This window comes from Narcine bancroftii, chromosome 11 (assembly GCF_036971445.1).
Source record: "Narcine bancroftii isolate sNarBan1 chromosome 11, sNarBan1.hap1, whole genome shotgun sequence".
Taxonomy (NCBI): Eukaryota; Metazoa; Chordata; class Chondrichthyes; order Torpediniformes; family Narcinidae; genus Narcine; species Narcine bancroftii.
This window is the reverse complement of record NC_091479.1, coordinates 10,336,987-10,358,811: the sequence shown is the minus strand read 5'-3', so window position 1 is coordinate 10,358,811 and position 21,825 is coordinate 10,336,987. Positions and strand designations below refer to the sequence as shown.

Below are 21,825 nucleotides of genomic sequence, written 5' to 3'. Positions count from 1 at the left end.
AATCGGTCATTCAGTCTGTGTCCCCACCGGGCTTGCGGAGCAATAATTGCGGGAGCCAATTTGTAGAATGGATGTGGAGATTTTCAATGCAGGAAGTGGTCCGGTGGGTCTGTTTATTCAAAGAGAACTGGAGCAGGACTGGACTATTTGACCTGTCAAACTTGATTATTAACTAAAGTTTCCAGCAGGTGTGATACGTTCACATTGGTGCCCCGGACATTGTCACTGGAACTATTAATTTCTTGGACATATAACATCCATTATTTTTTCATTTCGACTCTAGGTGCACTTGCTTTTCCCTTCCAAGGCAGGGTTGGGGGAAGGGTGGAAGTTGTAACTCCCTTCCCTCTACGTGGCTGTGCCTGAACCCCCACACCATCCTCCTGTTGCTCATTTCTCCCTGAAATGTAGATTCACCAGAAGACGATCACGTGGCGTGGGGGGGGGGGGTGGGGTGCAGTTGCTCAACTCACCTAACTCAGGTGTTAACATGACACTGCCGTTCGCTAACCTGCCTGGGACCTGTGAGGTAAACCGACTTCAAACAGAAGGAAAACACAAAATGTCTGCAGGCACCATGGTTGAAGTGAAAACTCAGTACTGGAGAAACTCAGAAGGTCAAACAGTGAACTCTGCTTAGCAAAGATAAAGATGCAGAACCAACGTTTCGGGCTTGAGCCCTTCATCAAGGTATGGAAAAATGTAGACAGGAGCCCAAACAAAATTGTAGGCGGATGGGGAGAGGCAGGGGGAGGAGCACAGACAACGGGCAAGGGGGGGGGGGTGTGTTGATGGCTCTGTAAATGGAAAGGGGTGGAGAGCTGGAGAAAAGACAAAGGAAAGGGAGGGAGAACGGAGAGCAGGTTAGCAGAAACCGGATGTCGATGTTAATGTCATCAGTTTGGAGAGTGCCCAGATGGAAAATCAAGTGTTGCTCCTCCAATTTACAGGTGGTCTTTATGGAACAGTACATGAGGCCATGGACAAACATGCGAGAATGGGAGAGGGGCGCAGAATTGAAATGGTTGGCCACCAGGAAATCCCTGTCACTGATGCGAACAGAGAGAAGGTCCTCAGCGAAGTGATCTCCCAGTCTGCGTCCAGTCTCTCCAATGTAGAGTCACAACGGGAGCACCGGATGCAGTAGGTGAAACAGGGCAGCCAATTTAACATGGAGAGAGCTAAATACAGTAGAAGTCCAAAAATCCAGATGCCAGAAATCCGGACCACCCATGAATTTGGACTTGTGAAAACTCTCAAACTTTTAAATTTACTGGGCTTTTTTACTGTATTTGCTAATTAATAAATGATCAAAATTGACCTGTTCATCTCTTCTTTATTCCACCTTAAATTTGAATTTTAAAAGTTCTGCCCAAGAAACCAAAAAATCTGAAAATCCAGACCGACCCAATCCCCGAGCAGTGTGGATTTTAGGACTTTTACTGTATTAAGCACGACCTCTTTGTGTACTGTAGCTGATCAGACATGTTCTGGGGAACCCACTCTCTAGTCACCGTAAACAGGCCCCTTTCTCTAAGGGTCACTGGAACCAGGAGCTGTCTGTTCAGTTCTTCGTTCTATACTGCTGGTGGATGCAGCTCTGTTTATTTAATTTTTCCTAACTGCGTTTATTAAAGAGCTTTCAAACCACTTGTGAAGTTGGGAGGAGGGGGGTTCTCAAAAGGGTCTACACCACTGCACAGAAGCAGGGCCTTCAGCTCATTGATTCTGTACCAACCATCAACTACCCACTTATGCTAATCCCAATCTCCCCCCCCACAGTTCACCTCCCAACCCACAGGTCTTTGGAGTGTTGCAGGAACCTGGAGCACCCAAGCAGGACAGACGTACAAACTTCATGCAGACAGTGGCGGTGGTCAGGATTGAACCCAGATCTCTGACACTGAGTCAGCGGCTCTACTGACTGAGCCACGGTGCCTCCCATTTAGTTAGTTACCACAGTAATTTGTTCCGAGCCTTCTCTCCACCCATTCAACACTAAGACTCAGGAGGCTTTGACTCTGTGCTGCAGTAGCTCAGGAATCAGTTCAACTCCTTCAGACCCAAAACGTTGGTTCTAGATTTTTACCTCCTCTGGACGCTGCGAGACCAGCTGAGCTCCTCCAGCATTTCTGTGTTTTTACTGCAAGCACAGCATCTACAGACTTTCATGTTTCACTCACAGAGATAAATGAATGACCTCTCATCGGAAGAATGTAGTTTCCCTTTCTGGGAGTGCTGAAGAGTTTGTGTGACAAGAGATATTTTGCTTATTTTTCTGTGACACCAATCCTGACTGACTCAGACCACTTCACTGCTTTATGTTTCAATCTGTATTTCCACTTGTTGCTATTTCTGCCCTGTTGAAATAATTTAATGGATGATAAAAGTTATTGCAGTCTCAATAAAGTGAAACTAATTATGTTTGAACTCTGCGTGCGAGTGAATGGGTGATGGAGAAGCAGACGAGACCACCCTACAGGATAGTGGCCATGGCAGTGAGGAGTTCAGCCAGTGAGGGACTGCAAGAGACTTGCGGTCAGGGGGACCTGCACGGGCTGCTAGAGACTGGCTGACGGGGAGGAGGTATGTGAGCCAGGATTCGAGAGGGTGCTGAGCCCAAGAAGGGCTCCCAAAGGGCACTGATGTGTTCTTGATTGTGTCGCAGGGTTGGACCTGGAGCTCGGATTGCCGAGGAGTCCATGCGGCTGCAGGAGCGCTGGAGGCGAATCCACAGACAATCGCTGTCTCTGAAGGGACTCTCCTTTGCCCTTCTCTTATTTTGTAAGGGGCCCCGGGTGACACTAATGGCAACTCTTTATCGGCCTAACGATTAGGGCAGAGGCAATTTTGTGTAATACATGTTTTGTACTATTACATGACAATAATCTTATATTATGTCAGCAAATTATAAATGTGAGATGTATAAATCCAACAGACATTTGGGAAAAACATTTTAATTCGGATGGTGACAGCAAGGCAGATATTGGTGCTGTGGGAGTGACTCCAGGGTAAATGTTAGTGAAACACAAGGAAAGAGATGAACACTGTATATGTTGGTATTTGAATCTTTAAAATGTCACCCTAAAACCAGGTGTCATCTTATACGCCAAGTATAAACTCCGAACCTTAACAGCGAAGTCTCAGCAAACCCCGCAGGGGTCCGTCCGCCAGGCGTCAGCTCTGTGCAGGCTTTAAACGGCATGTTCAAAGAGCCGATGGTGGTTTATTTTTAAATACGCTTAATGAAATTTCAACCTTTCCTGGTGGCTGGTCCGCTGCTTCCCCGGGGTCTGCCATCCCTCGTGGCTGCTGCCAAGCATGGGCACCGCCATCTTGGGCATAGACCTCTGCGGTTGTGGAATTTTACTTGCAAACATCGTCCTTTCACAGGCCCTTGAAAGTCTGTACCGATTATAACCGGGCGGTTGAACCTTTTAGAGTGCCTCCGCTCTCCCAAGTCCACACCAGTGGCAGCACTGCCGTTTCAGCCATGTATTTTTTTGGGATGGTGGGAAGGGAAGAGGTTAAAGGACAGATGTTACAGGTGGGCACGGGAATGTTCACTTCCTGGATGCAGCAATCCAGAGCAAATCTCCTGATCCCCACCAGCCTCTGGATTCAGTGGAATACCCTTCACAATTCTCACTAGCTCTAATTCCATTCTGCTACTGGGCACACCTTCCCCTTCCCTCCCTTTGAAATGCTGGTCCCCACTTTCATTCCAACCAATCACTTCATCTTAAAACACAACTGCATATACCGTGTTATGGTTGAGTTTTGGGGACAAATTTTTGTAGTGTCAAATTTTTAGGGGGGAGTCAACTTTTACATGTGTGTACTTGTGTCGTTCAAGGCACAGGGTGTCTGGAGCTCAGAAGGGCAGGGTGGGGGGGGGTTGACATTTACTGTATACACGCGTCTATACAGTAAAAGAAGTGTAGAAGGGAGGAGGAAATAAAGGGACTCTGATTGTGTGAGGGAGCAGGAGAGGTTGCATTTCAAAAAAAAACATAATGGTCCAAAATGAAAGGGTGGGGTTAGAAATGAAACCAAAAGTTGGCCTCCAACAGTTCATAGGGGTACTGCCTCACATTTTACATATGAATAACGTCCATTGTCAATTTTCCTGGAATGGTTGTTCACACTGAACGACCTGTGTAGGGATATCGCCACACATTTAGACTAAGTACCTGAGGTGCAGTATTCACATAAGCTGGAGGTGGTGTCACATTCATTGTTGCAAACCACCTGCAGTTGAGTTTGGACCACAATAAAATCTCTGGGGTGCCGCAAGTAAAATTTTGGAACGGGAATGAGTCATTGCATTCATTATATCACAGTCACAGTAGGTAGGTTCCATCCTGTCCTGACTTGGTTTCCCTGCAACCACATGAGTTCCCTCTAGGTTCAAGGTTCCTTTTATTCTCATAATAATACTTAAAAATGTAATCAACGTAATACACCTCAGCCTTTCTCTGCCTTAAGGCAGAGTGTCCATTCAGAGACACTGAGTTTCCGTGGATTCACCTCCAGCGCTCCTGCAGCCTGCGCGATCAGGAAGCCTTCAGTGCCCGAGAGTCTTTGGGAGCCCTCCTTGACCTCAGAACCCTCTCAAAGCCTGCTTCCCATGAGCTGGTCTCTCACAGCCTGCAGCCTGCGTTGGTCCTTTGACTGCAAGTCGCCAGCAGCCCATGCCCTATGTGGGTCCGTCGACCGCAGGTTGCCAGCAACCCACTGCCTGTATGGGTCCTTCAGCCGCTGAGCCCCTCTCTGGTCCGCACAATGGTCACCTTCCTGTTGAGCTGTTTCCCACATCCCAAAGACATGCTGAATGGCATGGAGTCTGGGGATAATTGGGAGAACTATGGGGTCTGGTGTACAATTGGTGCTTGATGGTCAGCTGAAGATCTTGTGTATTACCTTGACTCTCAGATACTGATCCTTGTTTAATTGGAAGAAGGATCAGGATGGAAGCATCCAAGCTGAAGTGGAACAATGAATGTGAATATGTGGCAGCTTCTCTAATGCCTTGATAGCTACATGTAACAATGTAAAATTGTGCCCTTCTGCAAATAGCTGCTTAAATGGGTGGAAATATGTCGTTAAAGCCACACGGACTGCTGTTCAAACCATTGGCATCCCGAGCTCCAGATCCAACCATCCTTCAGCCTGAGGCCCTCCAGGAGACCTTCATGCCCTCAGCACCCTTTCGAGTCCTGGTTCCAATGCCTTTAGCGAGGTTAGTGTAGCCTGACTAGCGCAACACTATTACAGCGCCAGTGTCCCATGTTCGAATCCAGCGTTGTCTGTAAGGAGTTTGTACCTTCTCCCCGTGTTTGTGTGAGATTCCAGTTTCCTCCCACTGTTTAAAAAGAACGGGGGTTGTAGGCTAATTTGGGTACAGGTACATAATCCTTTATCAGAACATCTAAAATCCAGAAAGCTCCAAAAAGCGGCGGGGGGGGGGGGGGGGGGGGGGAGAGATGACTGCGCGACTCGGGCGGGCGAGGGGGAGAGATGGCAGCGCGACTCGGGCAGGCGAGGGGGGGGATACGGCAGCACAACTTGAGCGGGTGAGGGGGAGACGGTAGCGCGACACAGGCGGGCGAGGTGGGGGAGATGGCAACACGACTGGAAGGGGGTGGATACAGCAGCACAATTCAGGTGGGCTTAAATCTGGGGCAACTGACTTTTGTTCTAAAATCCAGAAAAATCCAAAAATCGGAACACACTGTCCCCCAAGGGTTCCGGATAAAGGATTGTGTACCTATATTTGGAGGTCCAGCAGGACCTGCTACCATGCTGTATGTCTAAATTAGTTATCCTTTGAATCCCTCCCAAGGTTAGGGATGAGGGATTTTTGAGGTACTCCTTGATGAAGAACCTCAGGTACCTTTGCGAGAAAGGGACCTCGAGGTAACCGTGACTTAATGTTACAACAATGTCTATTTGGTTGTCTGCCTGATCCTGTGAGATTTTGTTTTTAATTTAATTAAGCTTCTACATCAATTTTAGCTGGTTCGATAATCCTCTCGTGACTGAACTTGGATAATTTTTAAAATTTAATTTTAATTTTATTTATTTACAACACTGGTTTCCTCAGGTGCTCCGATTTCCTCCCATGCAGGTTAATTGGATGTAATGGGGTGGTTTAGGTTTCAATGGCCAGAATCAGCTTCTTCCCCGTGTTGTAAATATGAAATGCAAGTTATTGTTTTGCCTTGGTTCTTGGTCCTTGATCCTCTAAAAAGATTCCATACAAAATTTAAACTGGAGGTGGGCGAGGGTGTGCTTAAGGAGGAGATTTTTGTCGAAGAACTGTCTTTAATTGGGTCTGAGTGTGGTCGGGTGAAGACTTAATTGTGCAGGTTAAGAATGAACTGCTGTACATATCTGTCTTGGAAGGTGGCACTCCAAACTGGGTTGCATGCCTTCATCTGTTCCTGGAAGGCTTGCAAAGTACAGTACAGATATTTGAGCATGTGACTGGATGCTACTTAAATGCAAGTTTTATTTCCAAAGGCACTATTTCTGAATGCCTATCCTGTTTCTGTTGATCGGCAATAATCAGCCATGCCTGCTTTACAACAGATATGTAAATTGATGCTAATAAGATTCCCTGTTTCTTTTTGTTCTTGGGCCTCCTGGGATAATTTCTCTTTGTATTTCAGGAATGTGGAATATTTTTCCCACTTCCCGGAAATTTGCCACAGTGGAGAATCTTGCAGAAAAGGTATTTGTAATACACATTTTAAAATTCTGTTCATTGGGCATGGTTTATTTGACATAGAAACAATTAAATGGGTTCCAGATGACATTGCTCCACTGTATTGTTCACTGCCGGGTGTGATTCTGGTTTATTCTAGACTTGCTAATCCCTACAAACATAGGGAAAAAATACCGCAGACCTAAACTATATTGTTGAGCAGTTTGTTCCCAAAGTACTGGGAGAGCTGGAGGCACTTGATAAAGTGTTCCGACCTGAAACATTGACCATTGTTCCCACCCCCACCCACACTGATGCCACCCAAACCACTGAATTCCTCCAGTGATTTGTAATTTTAAAGAAAGCTGTTCCAATCAGAGTCTAATGGGGGGGGTGGTGCACTGGGTGAAACATGAAAGTCTGCAGACGCTGTGATTGTAGTAAAATAACACAGAAAGGCCGGAATAACTCTGCCGGTCTCGCAGCGCCCATAGGTAAGAGCCCTTCCTCAGGTACAAGCAAAGAACAGGAAGGTGTCTGAAAAAAAGACTGGGAGTCCAGAACCACAGGCAGAAGGTGTAAATTGGATGTGATCAGAGGAAAAGCTGAGAATTGATTTTTGGCTCTGTGAAAGGAGAGAAGGAAACTGTGGGGGAGGGGAGAGAGAGTGAGGGTGACGGGGGAGAGGTGACAGGGGTGAGGGTTTAACAGAAACAGGAGAAGTCGATGTTAATGCTATCCATTTGGAGGGTGGCCAGATTTAAGACGAGGTGTTGTTCCTCCAATTGGCAGGGGCTCTGAGTCTGGCAGTGCATGAGACCATGGGAATAGGGCAGGGAATTGAAATGTGTGGCCACTGGGGAGATCCACACTATCAGAATCAGAATTTATTGTCTTTAACAACTCGCACGATTCGGTGCTTGGCAGCAGCAGCTTAGTGCGAACTTTCACATTTAAGAACCATCTTATAACAATAATATATAAAAAAATAATAGTCCACATTAGTCTATTGATTATTCAGGAATCAGATGGCAGCGGGGAAGAAGCTGTCCCTGTGCTGTTATGTAGTGGACAGAGCCAAGATGCTCAACAGTCTGCGCCCAGTCTCTCCGACGTAGAGAAGACCGCAACGGATGCACTAGATGGCCCTTACAGCATCACGTGAAGTGTTGCATGGGATGATAAATGGGTGAAGTACAGAGATGCAGGAGGAACTCAACAGGTCTCGCAGCATCAGTGGGAAGTAAAGATATATATTTTACTGGCGTTTCAGACCTGAGCCCTTCCTCAAAATAGATGGGTCAATCTGGCCAAACAGCAGCGAGAGCTCTCATTGAATGTGGCTTGGCAGTGATCTTCGTTGAAATTGGCTCCGTTCCCTTTGAATGATGGGAAATGGCTGGGGAAGTGATTGGAACGAGACAGATTGCAACTTGCAGTCCTTTAACCTTCTGCGGAAAAGGAATGAAACTTGATCAGGGCACGCAGTATGTATCCATAGGACACAAAGGGTGACCAATGCTTCAGCCCAACCTTTATTTCCTATGAATGCTATGCTACGTGACCTGCTTTCTGAGTTTCTCCAGGACATTTGTGTATTACGCTGAACCTCAGCATCTGCAAACTTTCTTGCTTAACGACCTTTATCTGTGATTTTCTACCTTGACAACTGGCTCTTCAACAGCCCAAGGTGCATGGCTGCTTAAGCCAGCCACCCAAAGAAGGTATATACTGCAAAACAAACCATAGACTTTTAAATACAGTCGTTTGGATTCAAACAGTGGAGAAAATGGGCCCTTCAGCACCCAGCATCAGCCATTCATTTGCACTAATCATGTGTTCATTCTACTAAGAAACTGAGAGGGATGAAAAGGTCAACATAGTTTTTAACCACCCTGATGGCGAGGAGATCAATTCTCCCTAAATGGAAGGAGCCCACTCCGCCTAAGGTAGTTCAATGGTTTTCTCAAACCACGGCCTGTTTGAATTTGGAGAAGGTCAGAAAATTTGATTCCTCTGTTAAATTTGAAGAAACTTGGCTCCCATTCATACAATATTTTCATATGATATAATTTCTACCGTTATTTTCTGATTTATTGTGCCCTCCCGATTCCATTCGCTTATGGAAGAGGACCAGGTTTCTCCTGTTTGAAGAACGCTGATCCAAGGCTTTCCAGTTGGTTTTTCTTTTAGATTAGTATGGGGGGGGGGGGGGGGGGTTTACTATAAAGTGAATTTTTTTTTGATCAAGGACGGGGACATGAAGACACATTATTTACTGATTACTGTATACTGGCATCTTATACTTTCCGTGCATTGTCTGTTGTACGTTTTATATTCAAATCAATGAAAAGATTGAAAAAGAAAGAAAGGGAGGTGGGTTAGAGGTCCTAGAGGGGCGAACCCACAGACACTCAGTGACTCTGTAGGGACTCTCCTTTGCTTCTCTTTCTCAGGGCACCAGTTTTTTTTTAACCAGTGCCACATTTACCTACAAAAAGGCTCCCCTTCCCACAATAAATGAAAAGAAAACCAGGTAATATTTAATAGAGTTGTGGAAGAAAACAGTTTTTAATCCATTAGTTCACCTTCAGCACTTCATGGCAGTTAGACAATGGAAGGGTCGAGGGGGAGACCATCGTTGGGCTGTGCCTTGTGCATTAGTTGACCTTAATCCGGCCCACAGCCTGTGGACGCTGCCTGACCCACTGAGTTTCCCCAGCTTATTACAGGCCAAGCAGCAGGCATCACTGACACTTCGTCGTGTTAATGTTCCCAACGCACAAATATCTTTCCCTCTCTCCCACACCCCCGTCCCCGAAGCAGATGTGTTTCCTCCTGCGGGATCACCAGTACACAATAACCCCTAACCCACGCCTGGGAGCATTGAAGCCTCCAGGGGGAATGTGGATGGGCAGGGACTGGTTTGCAGGATAAATCTGAATGACAATTGGCGAGGCACTTGACATTTGTTAAGGGCTGTTTGCCTCCTCTATAAATAGCATGACCTATTTTCTGAAGGAATTATTTCAAGTGTTTGATCAATTCCCACTCTGCGAACCACACGTCATTCATCGCCCAATCCATTTCTACCCATCAAAGTTGCCGTATGACTACAACACCCCTACCTATTTGAATTCCGTCCCGGGATCATTTTCCTGCCAGCTTCAGAAATGTTCTGTGATAGCTCGCAAACTTACAAAATCTTGGACAGTTTCTTTCTCCCGAGCTGTAATTCCCTTTCGTTGTTTCTACCCCCTCGCCATGCTGTTAATCCCACTGAATGTGGACATGTCATGGGAATTCGGTGTTTTAAATCCAACTTCTTTAGTTCCCCGAAGGCATCAGAATTTCCATCGCCCAATCCATCACGGGGGACGAGTCACTCCATCGAGGACATCTTCAATAGGCGGGGTCTTAAGCAAGAACCCTCTATCCTCGTGGACCCCCCACCACCCAGGCCATGCCTGGGTGAATGCTCACTCTGGGAGAAAGGTACAGGAGCCTGAAGAGGAGCACAAGGACAGCTTCTACCCCGCTGCCATCAGAATCCTGAATGAAAAGGTACGGGAGCCTGAAGACGAGCACAAGGACAGCTTCTACCCCGCTGCCATCAGAATCCTGAATGAAAAGGTACAGGAGCCTGAAGAGGAGCACAAGGACAGCTTCTACCCCGCTGCCATCAGAATCCTGAATGAAAAGGTACAGGAGCCTGAAGAGGAGCGCAAGGACAGCTTCTACCCCGCTGCCATCAGAATCCTGAATGAAAAGGTACAGGAGCCTGAAGACGAGCGCAAGGACAGCTTCTACCCCGCTGCCATCAGAATCCTGAATGAAAAGGTACAGGAGCCTGAAGACGAGCGCAATGACAGCTTCTACCCCGCTGCCATCAGAATCCTGAATGAAAAGGTTCAGGAGCCTGAAGACGAGCGCAAGGACAGCTTCTACCCCGCTGCCATCAGAATCCTGAATGAATAGGTTCGGGAGCCTGAAGACGAGCGCAAGGACAGCTTCTACCCCGCTGCTATCAGAATCCTGAATGAAAAGGTACAGGACCCTGAAGACGAGCACAAGGACAGCTTCTACCCCGCTGCCATCAGAATCCTGAATGAAAAGGTACGGGACCCTGAAGACGAGCGCAAGGACAGCTTCTACCCCGCTGCCATCAGAATCCTGAATGAATAGGTTCGGGAGCCTGAAGACGAGCGCAAGGACAGCTTCTACCCCGCTGCTATCAGAATCCTGAATGAAAAGGTACAGGAGCCTGAAGACGAGCACAAGGACAGCTTCTACCCCGCTGCCATCAGAATCCTGAATGAAAAGGTTCGGGAGCCTGAAGACGAGCGCAAGGACAGCTTCTACCCCGCTGCCATCAGAATCCTGAATGAAAAGGTACGGGAGCCTGAAGACGAGCGCAAGGACAGCTTCTACCCCGCTGCTATCAGAATCCTGAATGAAAAGGTACAGGAGCCTGAAGACGAGCACAAGGACAGCTTCTACCCCGCTGCCATCAGAATCCTGAATGAAAAGGTTCGGGAGCCTGAAGACGAGCGCAAGGACAGCTTCTACCCCGCTGCCATCAGAATCCTGAATGAAAAGGTACGGGACCCTGAAGACGAGCGCAAGGACAGCTTCTACCCCGCTGCCATCAGAATCCTGAATGAATAGGTTCGGGAGCCTGAAGACGAGCGCAAGGACAGCTTCTACCCCGCTGCTATCAGAATCCTGAATGAAAAGGTACAGGAGCCTGAAGACGAGCACAAGGACAGCTTCTACCCCGCTGCCATCAGAATCCTGAATGATCACTTCGTCTTTTTCTTACACTATCGTTATTTATTTTGTAAGGCGGTTTATAGAAACGTGTTCACTTCCACAAAAACAACACATTTCATGGCAATAAATACTGATTGTGAATGTAAAGCGGTCCTCGTGGCATGAAAACCCCTAAAATCCTGCCACGTTTTGGCTTCGAGCCACTGGAGCAGCCAGTTACCGAACCCCAGCAGCAATCCCAGTGCAGTGGGAACCAATTTCTAGAACTTTTTTTGGGGCTGAGGATGTCGCTCTGTTAAGTTCAAGCCCTCTTGAGTTGCGAATCGATGCCTTGGCGAGGCTGTTAAAACTTTTGGTATAAAACGCAGCCAAAGCGCGAATCTGGGCCAGCGGAAGGTTAATTGCAAACAGATTGTTCTTGCACCACGAGCTCACAGGGGACACAAAGCCTGCAGAACTTTGAAGGGCCTCCGGGTTTACACTGCAGCCCCATTGTATGTGATAACATTCCCCTGCACGAATGATTCATTGTGTGCTTACATATTTTACAACGAGCTTCTTTCCCCTTGGTGTCCGACTTTCATCCCGTGTTAAAGGTCCGCGGCGATCCAGAGGAAATGGAGCCTCTGTGCCCGTGTCCTGCTTGTTTTACACTGAAGAATTTCCCCTCCCCCCTCCCCCCTGCTTTGCAATCTGTCCCCAAGCTCTCCACCAAATCCTGCGCTTTCCCTTTTAAATTGTTTATGTAACTTGGTCCAATTTCTGTGCACACTGGCGCCCAGGCAGAGGCCACTGGCTCCCAAATATATCCAGATGGTGCCACTCTCCCAGAATAAACTCACTCTTCCCTGTTCAATAAACAGCGTCGCCCTAGAACATCACCTCCCGTTCGCCTTGCCCCACCAGTGTTTATTTGAGTATCCGTGTAATGAAACATCAAAATAATTAAAAGAACTAATTAGAACACGGGACGATAACTTTTGAGGGGAAAATGGAGATGGTCTTGAGCAAAGAAGTTGACATATTTCGTTTAAAAAAACTATTAGAAAGTGAGGGAATTCTGTGACATTGTTCAGAACACCCCCAAAGCGCTCTCTGGTCACCAAGTCAGGAAACGTGAACAGCAAGATCCCAAGATGATAATGACCTGATAATATGGATTGAGGAGGGGGGGGGATGTGGGATAATAAATGTCACTTTAAAAAAAAAATGCCATTGATGGTTTGTATTTGTGGGCAGCAAGGTCCGCACACAAACCATGAACACCTATGTCAGTGTGGGAGTGGGGCACAGACAGAGCGAAACCAAGGGAGCACTGGCTGCAGTAGATGGCCCCCACAGATACATGAGTGAAGTGTTGCTTCGCTTGGATTGATTGTTACATTTCCATCTGAACCCGTTTTATTCTAACATGTGGCCTGGACTGGAGGGATGGAATGATAGAGAGAGGCTGGGCAGACAGGGTGTTTATTCCCTCACGTGTAGGAGGCTGGGGTGATCTCTTAAAATCACCAGGGGTATGGATAAAGTGAATGCTCACAGTCTTTTTTTCCCCAGGGTTCCTTTATTGTCCTGTAATAGTCCAGAACATGTAATTGCCTTCTGCCTGCCTTGTCTAGAACTAGAGGGCATAGATTTGAGGGCAACCTTTTCATTCAGAGGGTGGTCGGTAGAGGAAAGTGTTCAATGTTTAAAAGTCAGATATATGAATAGGAAAAGTTTAGGCCAATTTTTAATTTAGACATACAACATAGTAACAGGCCATTTTGGTTCGCCAGTACGTACCGGGGGTGTAGGTTATATGGGCGGCACGGATGGATTGCAGTTGGTCTGATACCGCTTTTTCATGGTCACCGCGTTCGTCACTGACGGCATCAAGATCAGCTGGGAAGGAGTCCAAGTGCGAATGCAGAAAATGAATTTTCAATGACATGTTGCACGTCACAGTTTTGCATGGTCAAAGTCGACTTAAAATATGACAGGAAATCACAAGAATAGGTTATATCTAAAAGGCGGTCACGATAGGAAAGCTATAAGATAATTTTCGTGAACAGCAGCCCAAAACCCTTAAAATACTCTCAAAAAAAATCTTTTGTTGTTCAACGTTATTGGTAGATCTGAGATTGGGCCTCGCTAATAACACTGAGAGGAAATAGGAGAGTGTTGAATGTGGAGACAGAGGTGGAATTCTTTTAATTTGTCAGAAAGCCAATGTCCTCTGGATTTGCTGGAAACTCAGCCAATATCTGTGGAAAGAGCTGGGACATTAAACTTTGCTCCCTCCACATATCTGCTATGAATTCAAGCCCAGCATATTCGATTTTATTTCAGATTTCCAGCATCTGCAGTTTTGTTTTACTTTGTATTGCTGCTTTCAATAACACGGGGGGGGGGGGGTGCAAGGGCAAAATCAAGCTGGTGAGGGCTTTAATTGTTAAAATTTAAACTGGGAGATGTTTTATGAAATGAGATTAATGCAGGCCAATTAGGGTGGGCTGGTGAAAACAGGACAGAATTGATTGAACATAGTTTGGCACGTCTTCCTGTGAGGAAAGGTGTTACACCTTCATTGCTGGAGGGATTGAATTTAGGAGCCGGGAGATTCTGCTGCAACTGTACAAGGTCCTGGTGAGGCTGCATCTGGAGGACTGTGTGCGGTTCTGGCTTCCTGACTTCAGGAGGGATGTACTGGCTTTGGAGGTGGTGCAGAGGAGATTCACCAGGTTGATTCTAGAGAGGAGGGGGTTGGCCGATGAGGAGAGATTGAGTCATCTGGGACTGTTCTCGCTGGAATTTAGAAGGAGAGGGATTCTTATAGAAACATAAAATTATGAAAGACATAGATAAGATAGTGGTGGGTAAATTGTTTCCATTGGTGGGGGAGACCAGAACAAGGGGACATAGCCTCAAAATCCAGGGGAGTAGATTTAGGATGGAGATGAGGAGAAACTGCTTTTCCCAGAGGGAGGTGAATCTGTGGAATTCACTGCCCATTGAAGCAGTGCAGGCGACCTCAATGGCAATGTTCCCTCTACTAATTTGTTACTGGTCAACGTGCACAAAAATTTTACGGTGTGCAAATTTTTTGGCTGTGACAAAAGTCGGTGCACACTGAACGCTTGTGCAAATGTAAACTTGGAATTGTTTCGAGATCATTTTGGCTAATAAAACTGTATTCGTGTGTTTGAACATAATACAATCATGTTGGCATTCTACGAAGTAACGTATTTAGACAACAGATATGGCTGTGGTTTTCATCCAACTGTTAACGTGTGAAAATCAGCTTATTTCTTCAAACATGACTTTCTGAATAACCTAGTTGATAGAAATTTAAATGCATAATTTTTGCATTCCCAGCTGTCTGGGAATTGAACATACTTTTCCATATGTTCATTAATTGTAAAGAGTTATTCATTTTAACAGCTAACAATACACTGTCAATAAGAACTTTATCTCCTTTGGGTTTGATTGTTTTCACTCTGGCTCATCTGCACTCTAACGTAACATGAGTCGCTCTCCTGCAATAATGAATTTTGTTGCCTGAGCATTTGTACACTGTCCAAAAGAGAAACAGTTAGCAAAGAGATTATTTTCATAAGTATAATGATTAATTACTGCATAATGTTAGGAAATGAAGCTTTTGTGCGCACATTAATTTTCGTTGTGGGCTGGTTGCAAAATGCATGCGCGCGCACACACACCGGCACGGCTTAGAGGGAACAGGGCTCATTACAGGGGTGCAGTGCTAAATTTTAGGTGCCAGAGCTCACCAAAAATGGTGACAAGGAGGTCTCGCGTGACCTGGCCTCGCTGGCCACCCTGTTGCCTAATTGAGAGCGAATGGTTGAACAAGGAAGGCGGACAACCGGTCGTGGAAGAAACAGGTTCCTTGTATGTTTACAATACTGCTCAGTTGGGGTTGGGGGGGAGTCAGTGGGGAGGAGCCCCGTGAGGTGCTCATGAGCTCAGCAGCACTTTACCCCTGCTGCTCAGTGAAGGCAAGGTGGGATCAATTTATACAAAGTCGGGGAATTAAGGGATATTTCAAAGTTACGATGGCATTTAGTTAGGTGAAATTTGGCGTTTTTAATCAAAATCTCGGATTTTTCAGCAGACCCGTGTTTTTTTTCCCCCAGCAAATCCCACATTATTTTGCCCAGTTTCCACTCATGATAATTTCAACTGACAATGCGAGTCCCAGATTGGAACCCCGTCGTAAGTAGGGATCGACCCGTACGGGGAAAGGAGGAGATGAGCCCATCATCAGACCAGCCGTGATCGTAATTGAACGGCGGAGCGGCCTCGACGGTATGGATGGCCGACTCCCGCTCCTCTTTCTTATGGACACCCGCTGGCAGATGGCAAGAAGCTAAACTTGGACGCGCCTGTCCCCTGACGATGGTTCTCGAAAGGTTTAAAGAAAATGCTTAGTTTGGGGGAGATGAGCCCATCATCAGACCAGCCGTGATCGTAATTGAACGGCGGAGCAGGCTCGACGGGACGGATGGCCGACTCCCGCTCCTCTTTCTTATGGACACCCGCTGGCAGATGGCAAGAAGCTAAACTTGGACGCGCCTGTCCCCTGACCATGGTTCTCGAAAAGTTTAAACAAAATGCTTAGTTTGGGGTCACTCTGGTCGAATCTGATCTGGGATGGAATTGGACAAGGGATTGGCATCGGACAAGGGATTGGCATCAATTATGGCAGTGCAATATTTACACAGCAAGATCCCATGAAAACAATGTGATGATGAGAGGGGGCTGAGTTGAGAAGTGGAGTCACCATGCCTTTTTGGGGCACTTGTTTAAATGTTTACTTTATTCTAAATAGGGGATACTGACTGATATCGCTATTTAGAATGAAGTAAACAGCAGCGGGCTGGAGGCGAGAAACCCACACAGGCTGTGGCCTGATGGCGACTGCGGTTGAGGGATGCGGACAGCTGAAGGCTGGCTGAAGGGGTACAGGTACCGGAGGGCGCTGGGGGTTCTAATTAGATTGGAGCTCGGGTGGGACTGGGCTCTGTGCGGCTGTGAGAGTCCTGGAGGCAAATCCACCACGGTGACTCTGGGGGGATTTTTAATGACTGCAAGAGGTGTTTCAGTCAATGTCTGCCCATGGCGAATCTGTCTGCCTTACAGCAGGCAGGTAAAAGCCAAACTTCGTGTTTTGTTACACGATTTATTACATCCAATTGAGGAGAGCCCTGGATCGCCCCTCCTGCACCTTCCTCGGTGAACTTTCTGAACCCCACTGAGCACAGCCCAAAAGTCTGCCGACCCCGTGGTTGAAGTCAAAACACAGTGCTGGACAAACTAGGGGGCCGCACGGTTGCCAGCGATCAGGAACTGACAGGGGTTCAAATCCCGCGCTGTCTGTAAGGAGTTTGTACCTTTTCTCCGGTTTCCTCCCACCGTTCAACACGTACCGGGGTTGGGGGGGGGGACGGGTTGTAATTTGGGCGAAATGGCCTGTTGTATGTCTAAATTTAAAAACTCTCTGTCCCGCAAAGACACGCGTCGTGTGTCCGGAGAAGGACGAGCCACAGATTCACACATGGAATGCCAAGACGTGCAGTTGGAGAACGCTCCAATGGTGTGGGGATGAACAAGCCGGGGTGGGAACAGACAAAAGGCAAACCGATGCAAAATTTAATTTCGAAAATGCATTTGCAGTAAAATCATAAATAGTGTCGACCCGTGAACCACAAAAGTCTTTGCACAAATCTGCAGGCTTTCTCCACCGTCCAAATGCAGGTTAAAAATCAATGGAAACATCTGTACACGAAATGCTGTGCTTTATTATGGTTTGAGCCGAGCCAGATTGTAGTCATTTGTACATGACAGGGCGCTCTCTGCCTTAGAGTCTGATAACGACACAGAAAATGGAAATCTGAGTTAAATTGATCAGTTCTGCAAAGACGGAAGGTGTGTTTGCGTGTAGAAAGAGAGCGGAGACTGGGTGGTGGTGGGGGGGGGGGGGGGGGACCCCTCCAAACCTGCAATAATTGTTTGCATTATAGAAGCCACAAGCCCGGGAGCAGGACGAGGAGGAGGTGGTAGCGCGTGTGTATTGCAGAGAGGCTGGACGCCCGGTCCCTTTGCTGCGGCCTTAAATCCGTCCTGTTTATTTCGTAATCGTCGTATTCATAATTTTCCTCTGAGTCTGGACTGGCCGTCAGGACCGAGTGACTACTGATGGAACAGAATTTCTGAATGTTCTCCTTAACTACTTCGCAGAAGGGTCTTTCCACCCCATCGCAGACACACGTGTTCAGTAGGATCCCATTGGGGATGGAGAGCAGGTAGTGGATGGTCTCCCTGCACAACGGGCTGCACCTCCTGCCGTTGAAAAGCTGCCCACAGTTGGACAGGTAGTCCTTCATCGCGCCGTGACACACCGACTCGTCCTCGCATCGTTGCCTGGCCTGGGTGCAGCCCAGGTCCGACTCGCCCGTGTACCTCCTGGGCATGCACGGCTCGATCGCTCGCTTGGCCCGCCTGCACTGCACGTCCTGGTCGCAGTCACAGTTCTCCAGGTCCGGCCCGTTCTGAGTCTGGTTGAGCTTGACCAGGGCGCCGATGCAATGACTCGGGCAGTGTCGCCTCAAGCCCTTCAGGAAGGGTTCGCAAGCGGCGCTGTACTGACTGTAAGCCCACTTGCAGTCTTTCTCCTGCTGACAGCGGAGCAGAGCCTGCCAGCACACGGGCTGAGCCCCGGCCGCCGACCCGAAGCAAGTCAGTATCGCCAAAGAGTACCAGCTCAGTCCGACTGCCCGGAGCATTCTTCAGAGAAGCGACGTGGTGCCTTAAAGCGACCGCATCGGATGCATCCTGCAAACGGTTTCCCAATCGGCCGGCTCTCTCGCTTTGCAAAGCCCCCTCGCAGTTGCATAACAGCGAGATTAGTGCATGGGTTAAAACAAAATCCCTCCCTCCTTTCAATCCCACCGGAGAGGGAGTCGAAAATATGCCGCGTTAATTTCCTTTCCTGCGAGTTCCCTGCCCGGAGTGGGGGTCCACAATATGGGTCCGATCTTCTTGCTGAAGTTAATATCTATTTCCTTTGTTCTGAAGTTGGGAACAGAGACTTGCCGCGGTTTCCTTCGGACGAGACGCGAGGGGATTCTCGCAACTCCCTCTCTAAAGTACCAACTGTTCCACTTCACGCTTGATTTCGCTTCCCTTTTTCCAACCCCCTCCCAGCTCAACTCGCCCTCCCACCTGGGTGATGGGAGAGAGAGAGATTGTTTGCGAGAGAGAAAAAAAAGTTACACATCCCGAAATGGGATTGGTCGATTTGCTTTTAGGGTCGTTCAGCCTGGAATTCGTTTCCATAACAACCTCCCAACTTTTTTGGCAAAGCAGCCCGTCACATACTAGATCAAATGTTTATATAAATGTTTCAAAACGCAACATGTGTGGTCTAAAGTTTTCTTAACACACACACACACACACACACACACAAGTGGTGTGTAAAAGCTGCAGAGGGAGCTGGGGGGGGGGGGAAGGTTTTTGGGCGAGCAGAAAGGTGAATGGGACGATTGTACCAGTGAGACCCAGTCCATGTCCACCCAGATTCTGTCAAGGCTCAGTACAGCTTTGCAAGCGGTCGTGCAACTTTCTCGTCCAGGCACTAATCTCCCCGCTGTCTCGAAACCCCCCCCCCCCTTCTCCCTCCAACACCCCCCCTTCCTTCTCTCCACCTCTCTCCGTGCTGTGAATAGCATTTTCTGGCCCGCTTCATTCCCTTTGTGGACCGAGCTAGTGCGTTGCCCGCCAGAGGGAATTGTTTACGCCTTGCAAGATATGAATGGGGACTTGGCCGCGTGTGTTTTCCAAGGGGCCCCCTATTTCAATCGCAGCCCAGCCTCTGCCATTCAACCGCACTTGAGAGTCGCGATTTGGAAAGCGCTTACAGTAGATTCCTTTCTTTCTCGCGGTCAATTCCCGAGTCTCTCGCCCATTGAGATGTAAAGTGAGCGAATTCAGGAGTAAATCGCGCGACACCATGACCGGTTGTGGGGAGGGAGGGAGGATTTGAGAAACTCTTACCCCCACCCCGGGCTGGTAAAACACGAAGGTCTGCAGGCACCTTGAGTGAGGTTAAAAAAAAAGAGTCCCCACCATTGCTGGAGAAACTCAGAAGGTCCTTGACCCAGCAAAGATAAACCTGCATAACATCTGTACAAAGGGAAAGTTGAGGGGAGACGAGTTTTTCTCACGGAGTTGTGGGGGCCTGGAATGCCTTGGGATGGTGGTGGAGGCTGAAACATTAGGAGATTCTTAAGACATGGATGAAAGAAAAATAGAGGGTTAAGGAAGAGTTTAGTATTTCTGTTAGGAATATATTGGACGGCACAACCTCGAGGGCCGAAAGGACCCCAATGAAGGGCTCAAGCCTGAAACGTTGGTTCTATGTCTTTACCTTTGCGATGTAAAGTTTCTCCAGTGTCCTGTTTTTTACTGCAACCAAGGTGTCTGCAGACTTTCATGTCGATTGCACAAAATCTCTTTTGAGGGATGCCTACCCTGAAAAAGTTCTCCTTTGGGTTCGGGCGCCTGCCAACATTTTGCTGATAATCTTGATGAAGGGCTCAAGCCCGGTGATGTATCTTCACCTTTGCTACATGAAGTCCGCTGTTTGACCCGCTGAGTTTCTCCAGCATCGTGTCGGTGTTTTGTTACTGGAAAGAATTTTTTCTTGACATACATTATCAATTTTTTTTCTCTTTTATGTTTATTATCTTTTTTCTCTTAATGACATCTTCTATGTCGATTATTCTTCAAATATTGCCCAACAACTTTGAATATTTATTATTTATTTTATTTTGTCTTCATTTTATATTTCACTGTGTGGCATCTTAATTATAATTTATGTTTGCGTGGTTCACATATCTGGGAAGAACAACAAGTAACATTTGAACATATGACATTCATTTATTCATTCATTTCGGGTGGTAGGAAAGCTCATTTGCTTCTTCAAAGCTTCGCATTGTGACCTCTTTCCTTAGTTTTATCGATTTCAAAATGATTTCTCCAATTCAGCCCAATGACATACTCACCCGAATTCCAGAAGGAATGAGAGGAGATCCTGTGAAATTATGAAAGGGACGGATAAGATTAGAGGCAGGAAGATTGTTTTCACTGGTGGATGAGATCAGAATGCGGGGACACGGCCTCAAGATTCAGAGGGGTAGATTTAAGACGGAGATGAGGGAAAACTGGTTTTCCTGGCGAGTCGTGAATCCGTGGAATTCTCCACCCAGGGAAGCAGTTGAGGTGACTTCACCAAGTGCCGTTACGTGCTGATATCCTACCTGTCCTAGGTGTGGCCTAGGATGTGTCTGGCCCCGTTGCTACGCAACGTCCCAGTCAGCTGGACTTTGCCACACCATCTCTCCTTCATGGAAAACCTTTTGCAGACCAACACCTTTGAACACAAGATATAAGCAAATAACAGGAAGGTGTCAGAATAAAGACTGAAAACTGGCAGGATGAGGAGTCCAGACCAACAAAAGGTGTTAATTGGATAAGAGGAGAGGTAAGAATTAATTCTGGCTCTCTGAAAGGAGACAGAGGGAAAAGTGAAGAGAGACACAGATGCAGCAGGGTTGTTCAGGTGGTCGCGGAGAAGATGCCTTTCTGTCACCTGAATGTGCCGGCTAAAGGAGAGCTGCATCCGAGCGAGTGTCAGGCTCCTGTGGACCGTGACCGTAGTCCCTCTGCTGCTTTCAGGTGCAATGGGGGATTCTCTGAGCCGGTGCGTATACCTACAGGAGGAGGGTTGGGTAAGTGCTCCTCGAGGCTGGATTCTCCACTTTCAGGTGGTCGCCCGACAGCCACATTGGGGTAGAATAGGTGGCTTTACAGTCGGGTATTCTGGCCACCTGAAAGCGGCTAGAGAGAGAGAACTGGGGAAAAGGTGATGGGGAAGAAGGGGGGTGTTTAAAGGAAACCGGAGAAGTTGATGCTCTTGCCATCCAGGAGGAAGATGAGACATTGTTCCTCCAATTTGCGGGTAGTCTCAGTCTGGCAATGCAGGAGACCATAGACAGACATGGCAGCAAGAGAATGGGATAGTGAATTGAAATGGGTGGCCCCTGGGAGATCCACATTATTGTGGCGGACAGAGCCTGTCTGTGTCCAGTTTCTCTGATGTAGAGGAGACCCCTGGCCAGTCTTCAGTCTTTATTCTTACACCTTCCATTTCTTTGCTCATTCCTTGAGGAAGGGCTCAGGCCTAAAACGGCGGTAATATATTTTCACCTTCAATAGAAGCTGTGAGACCGGCTGAGTTTCTCCAGCATTTCTGTGTGTTTTTACTACAATCACAGTATCTG

At 47.5% G+C, this 21,825-nt stretch overlaps 2 protein-coding genes across 2 annotated transcripts; one reads left to right on the top strand and one right to left on the bottom strand.

Moving 5' to 3' along the window:
- Window positions 1–1,059: 1,059 nt before the first annotated feature.
- Window positions 1,060–13,841, top strand: LOC138745483 (uncharacterized). The gene is made up of 4 exons (XM_069902555.1): window positions 1,060–1,143; window positions 5,112–5,242; window positions 6,675–6,736; window positions 10,041–13,841. The coding sequence occupies exons 2-4, from the start codon at window positions 5,196–5,198 to the stop codon at window positions 10,685–10,687; spliced, it is 756 nt and encodes a 251-aa protein (XP_069758656.1). The 5' UTR covers window positions 1,060–1,143; window positions 5,112–5,195; the 3' UTR covers window positions 10,688–13,841.
- Window positions 13,842–17,122: 3,281 nt separating this feature from the next.
- Window positions 17,123–18,661, bottom strand: LOC138745482 (growth arrest-specific protein 1). Its single transcript, XM_069902554.1, has one exon. The coding sequence runs from the start codon at window positions 18,265–18,267 to the stop codon at window positions 17,500–17,502; it is 768 nt and encodes a 255-aa protein (XP_069758655.1). The 5' UTR covers window positions 18,268–18,661; the 3' UTR covers window positions 17,123–17,499.
- Between the last annotated feature and the right edge of the window lie 3,164 nt (window positions 18,662–21,825).

Bases quoted from the DNA above. Each gene is read 5' to 3' on its own strand.
- LOC138745482 (XM_069902554.1), bottom strand. From the start codon at position 18,267: ATGCTCCGGGCAGTCGGACTGAGCTGGTACTCTTTGGCGATACTGACT.
- LOC138745483 (XM_069902555.1), top strand. From the start codon at position 5,196: ATGCCCTCAGCACCCTTTCGAGTCCTGGTTCCAATGCCTTTAGCGAG. The intron at 5,243-6,674 runs GTTAGTGTAGCC...TTTGTATTTCAG, and splicing joins GTTCCAATGCCTTTAGCGAG to GAATGTGGAATATTTTTCCC. The intron at 6,737-10,040 runs GTATTTGTAATA...CAACTTCTTTAG, and splicing joins TGGAGAATCTTGCAGAAAAG to TTCCCCGAAGGCATCAGAAT.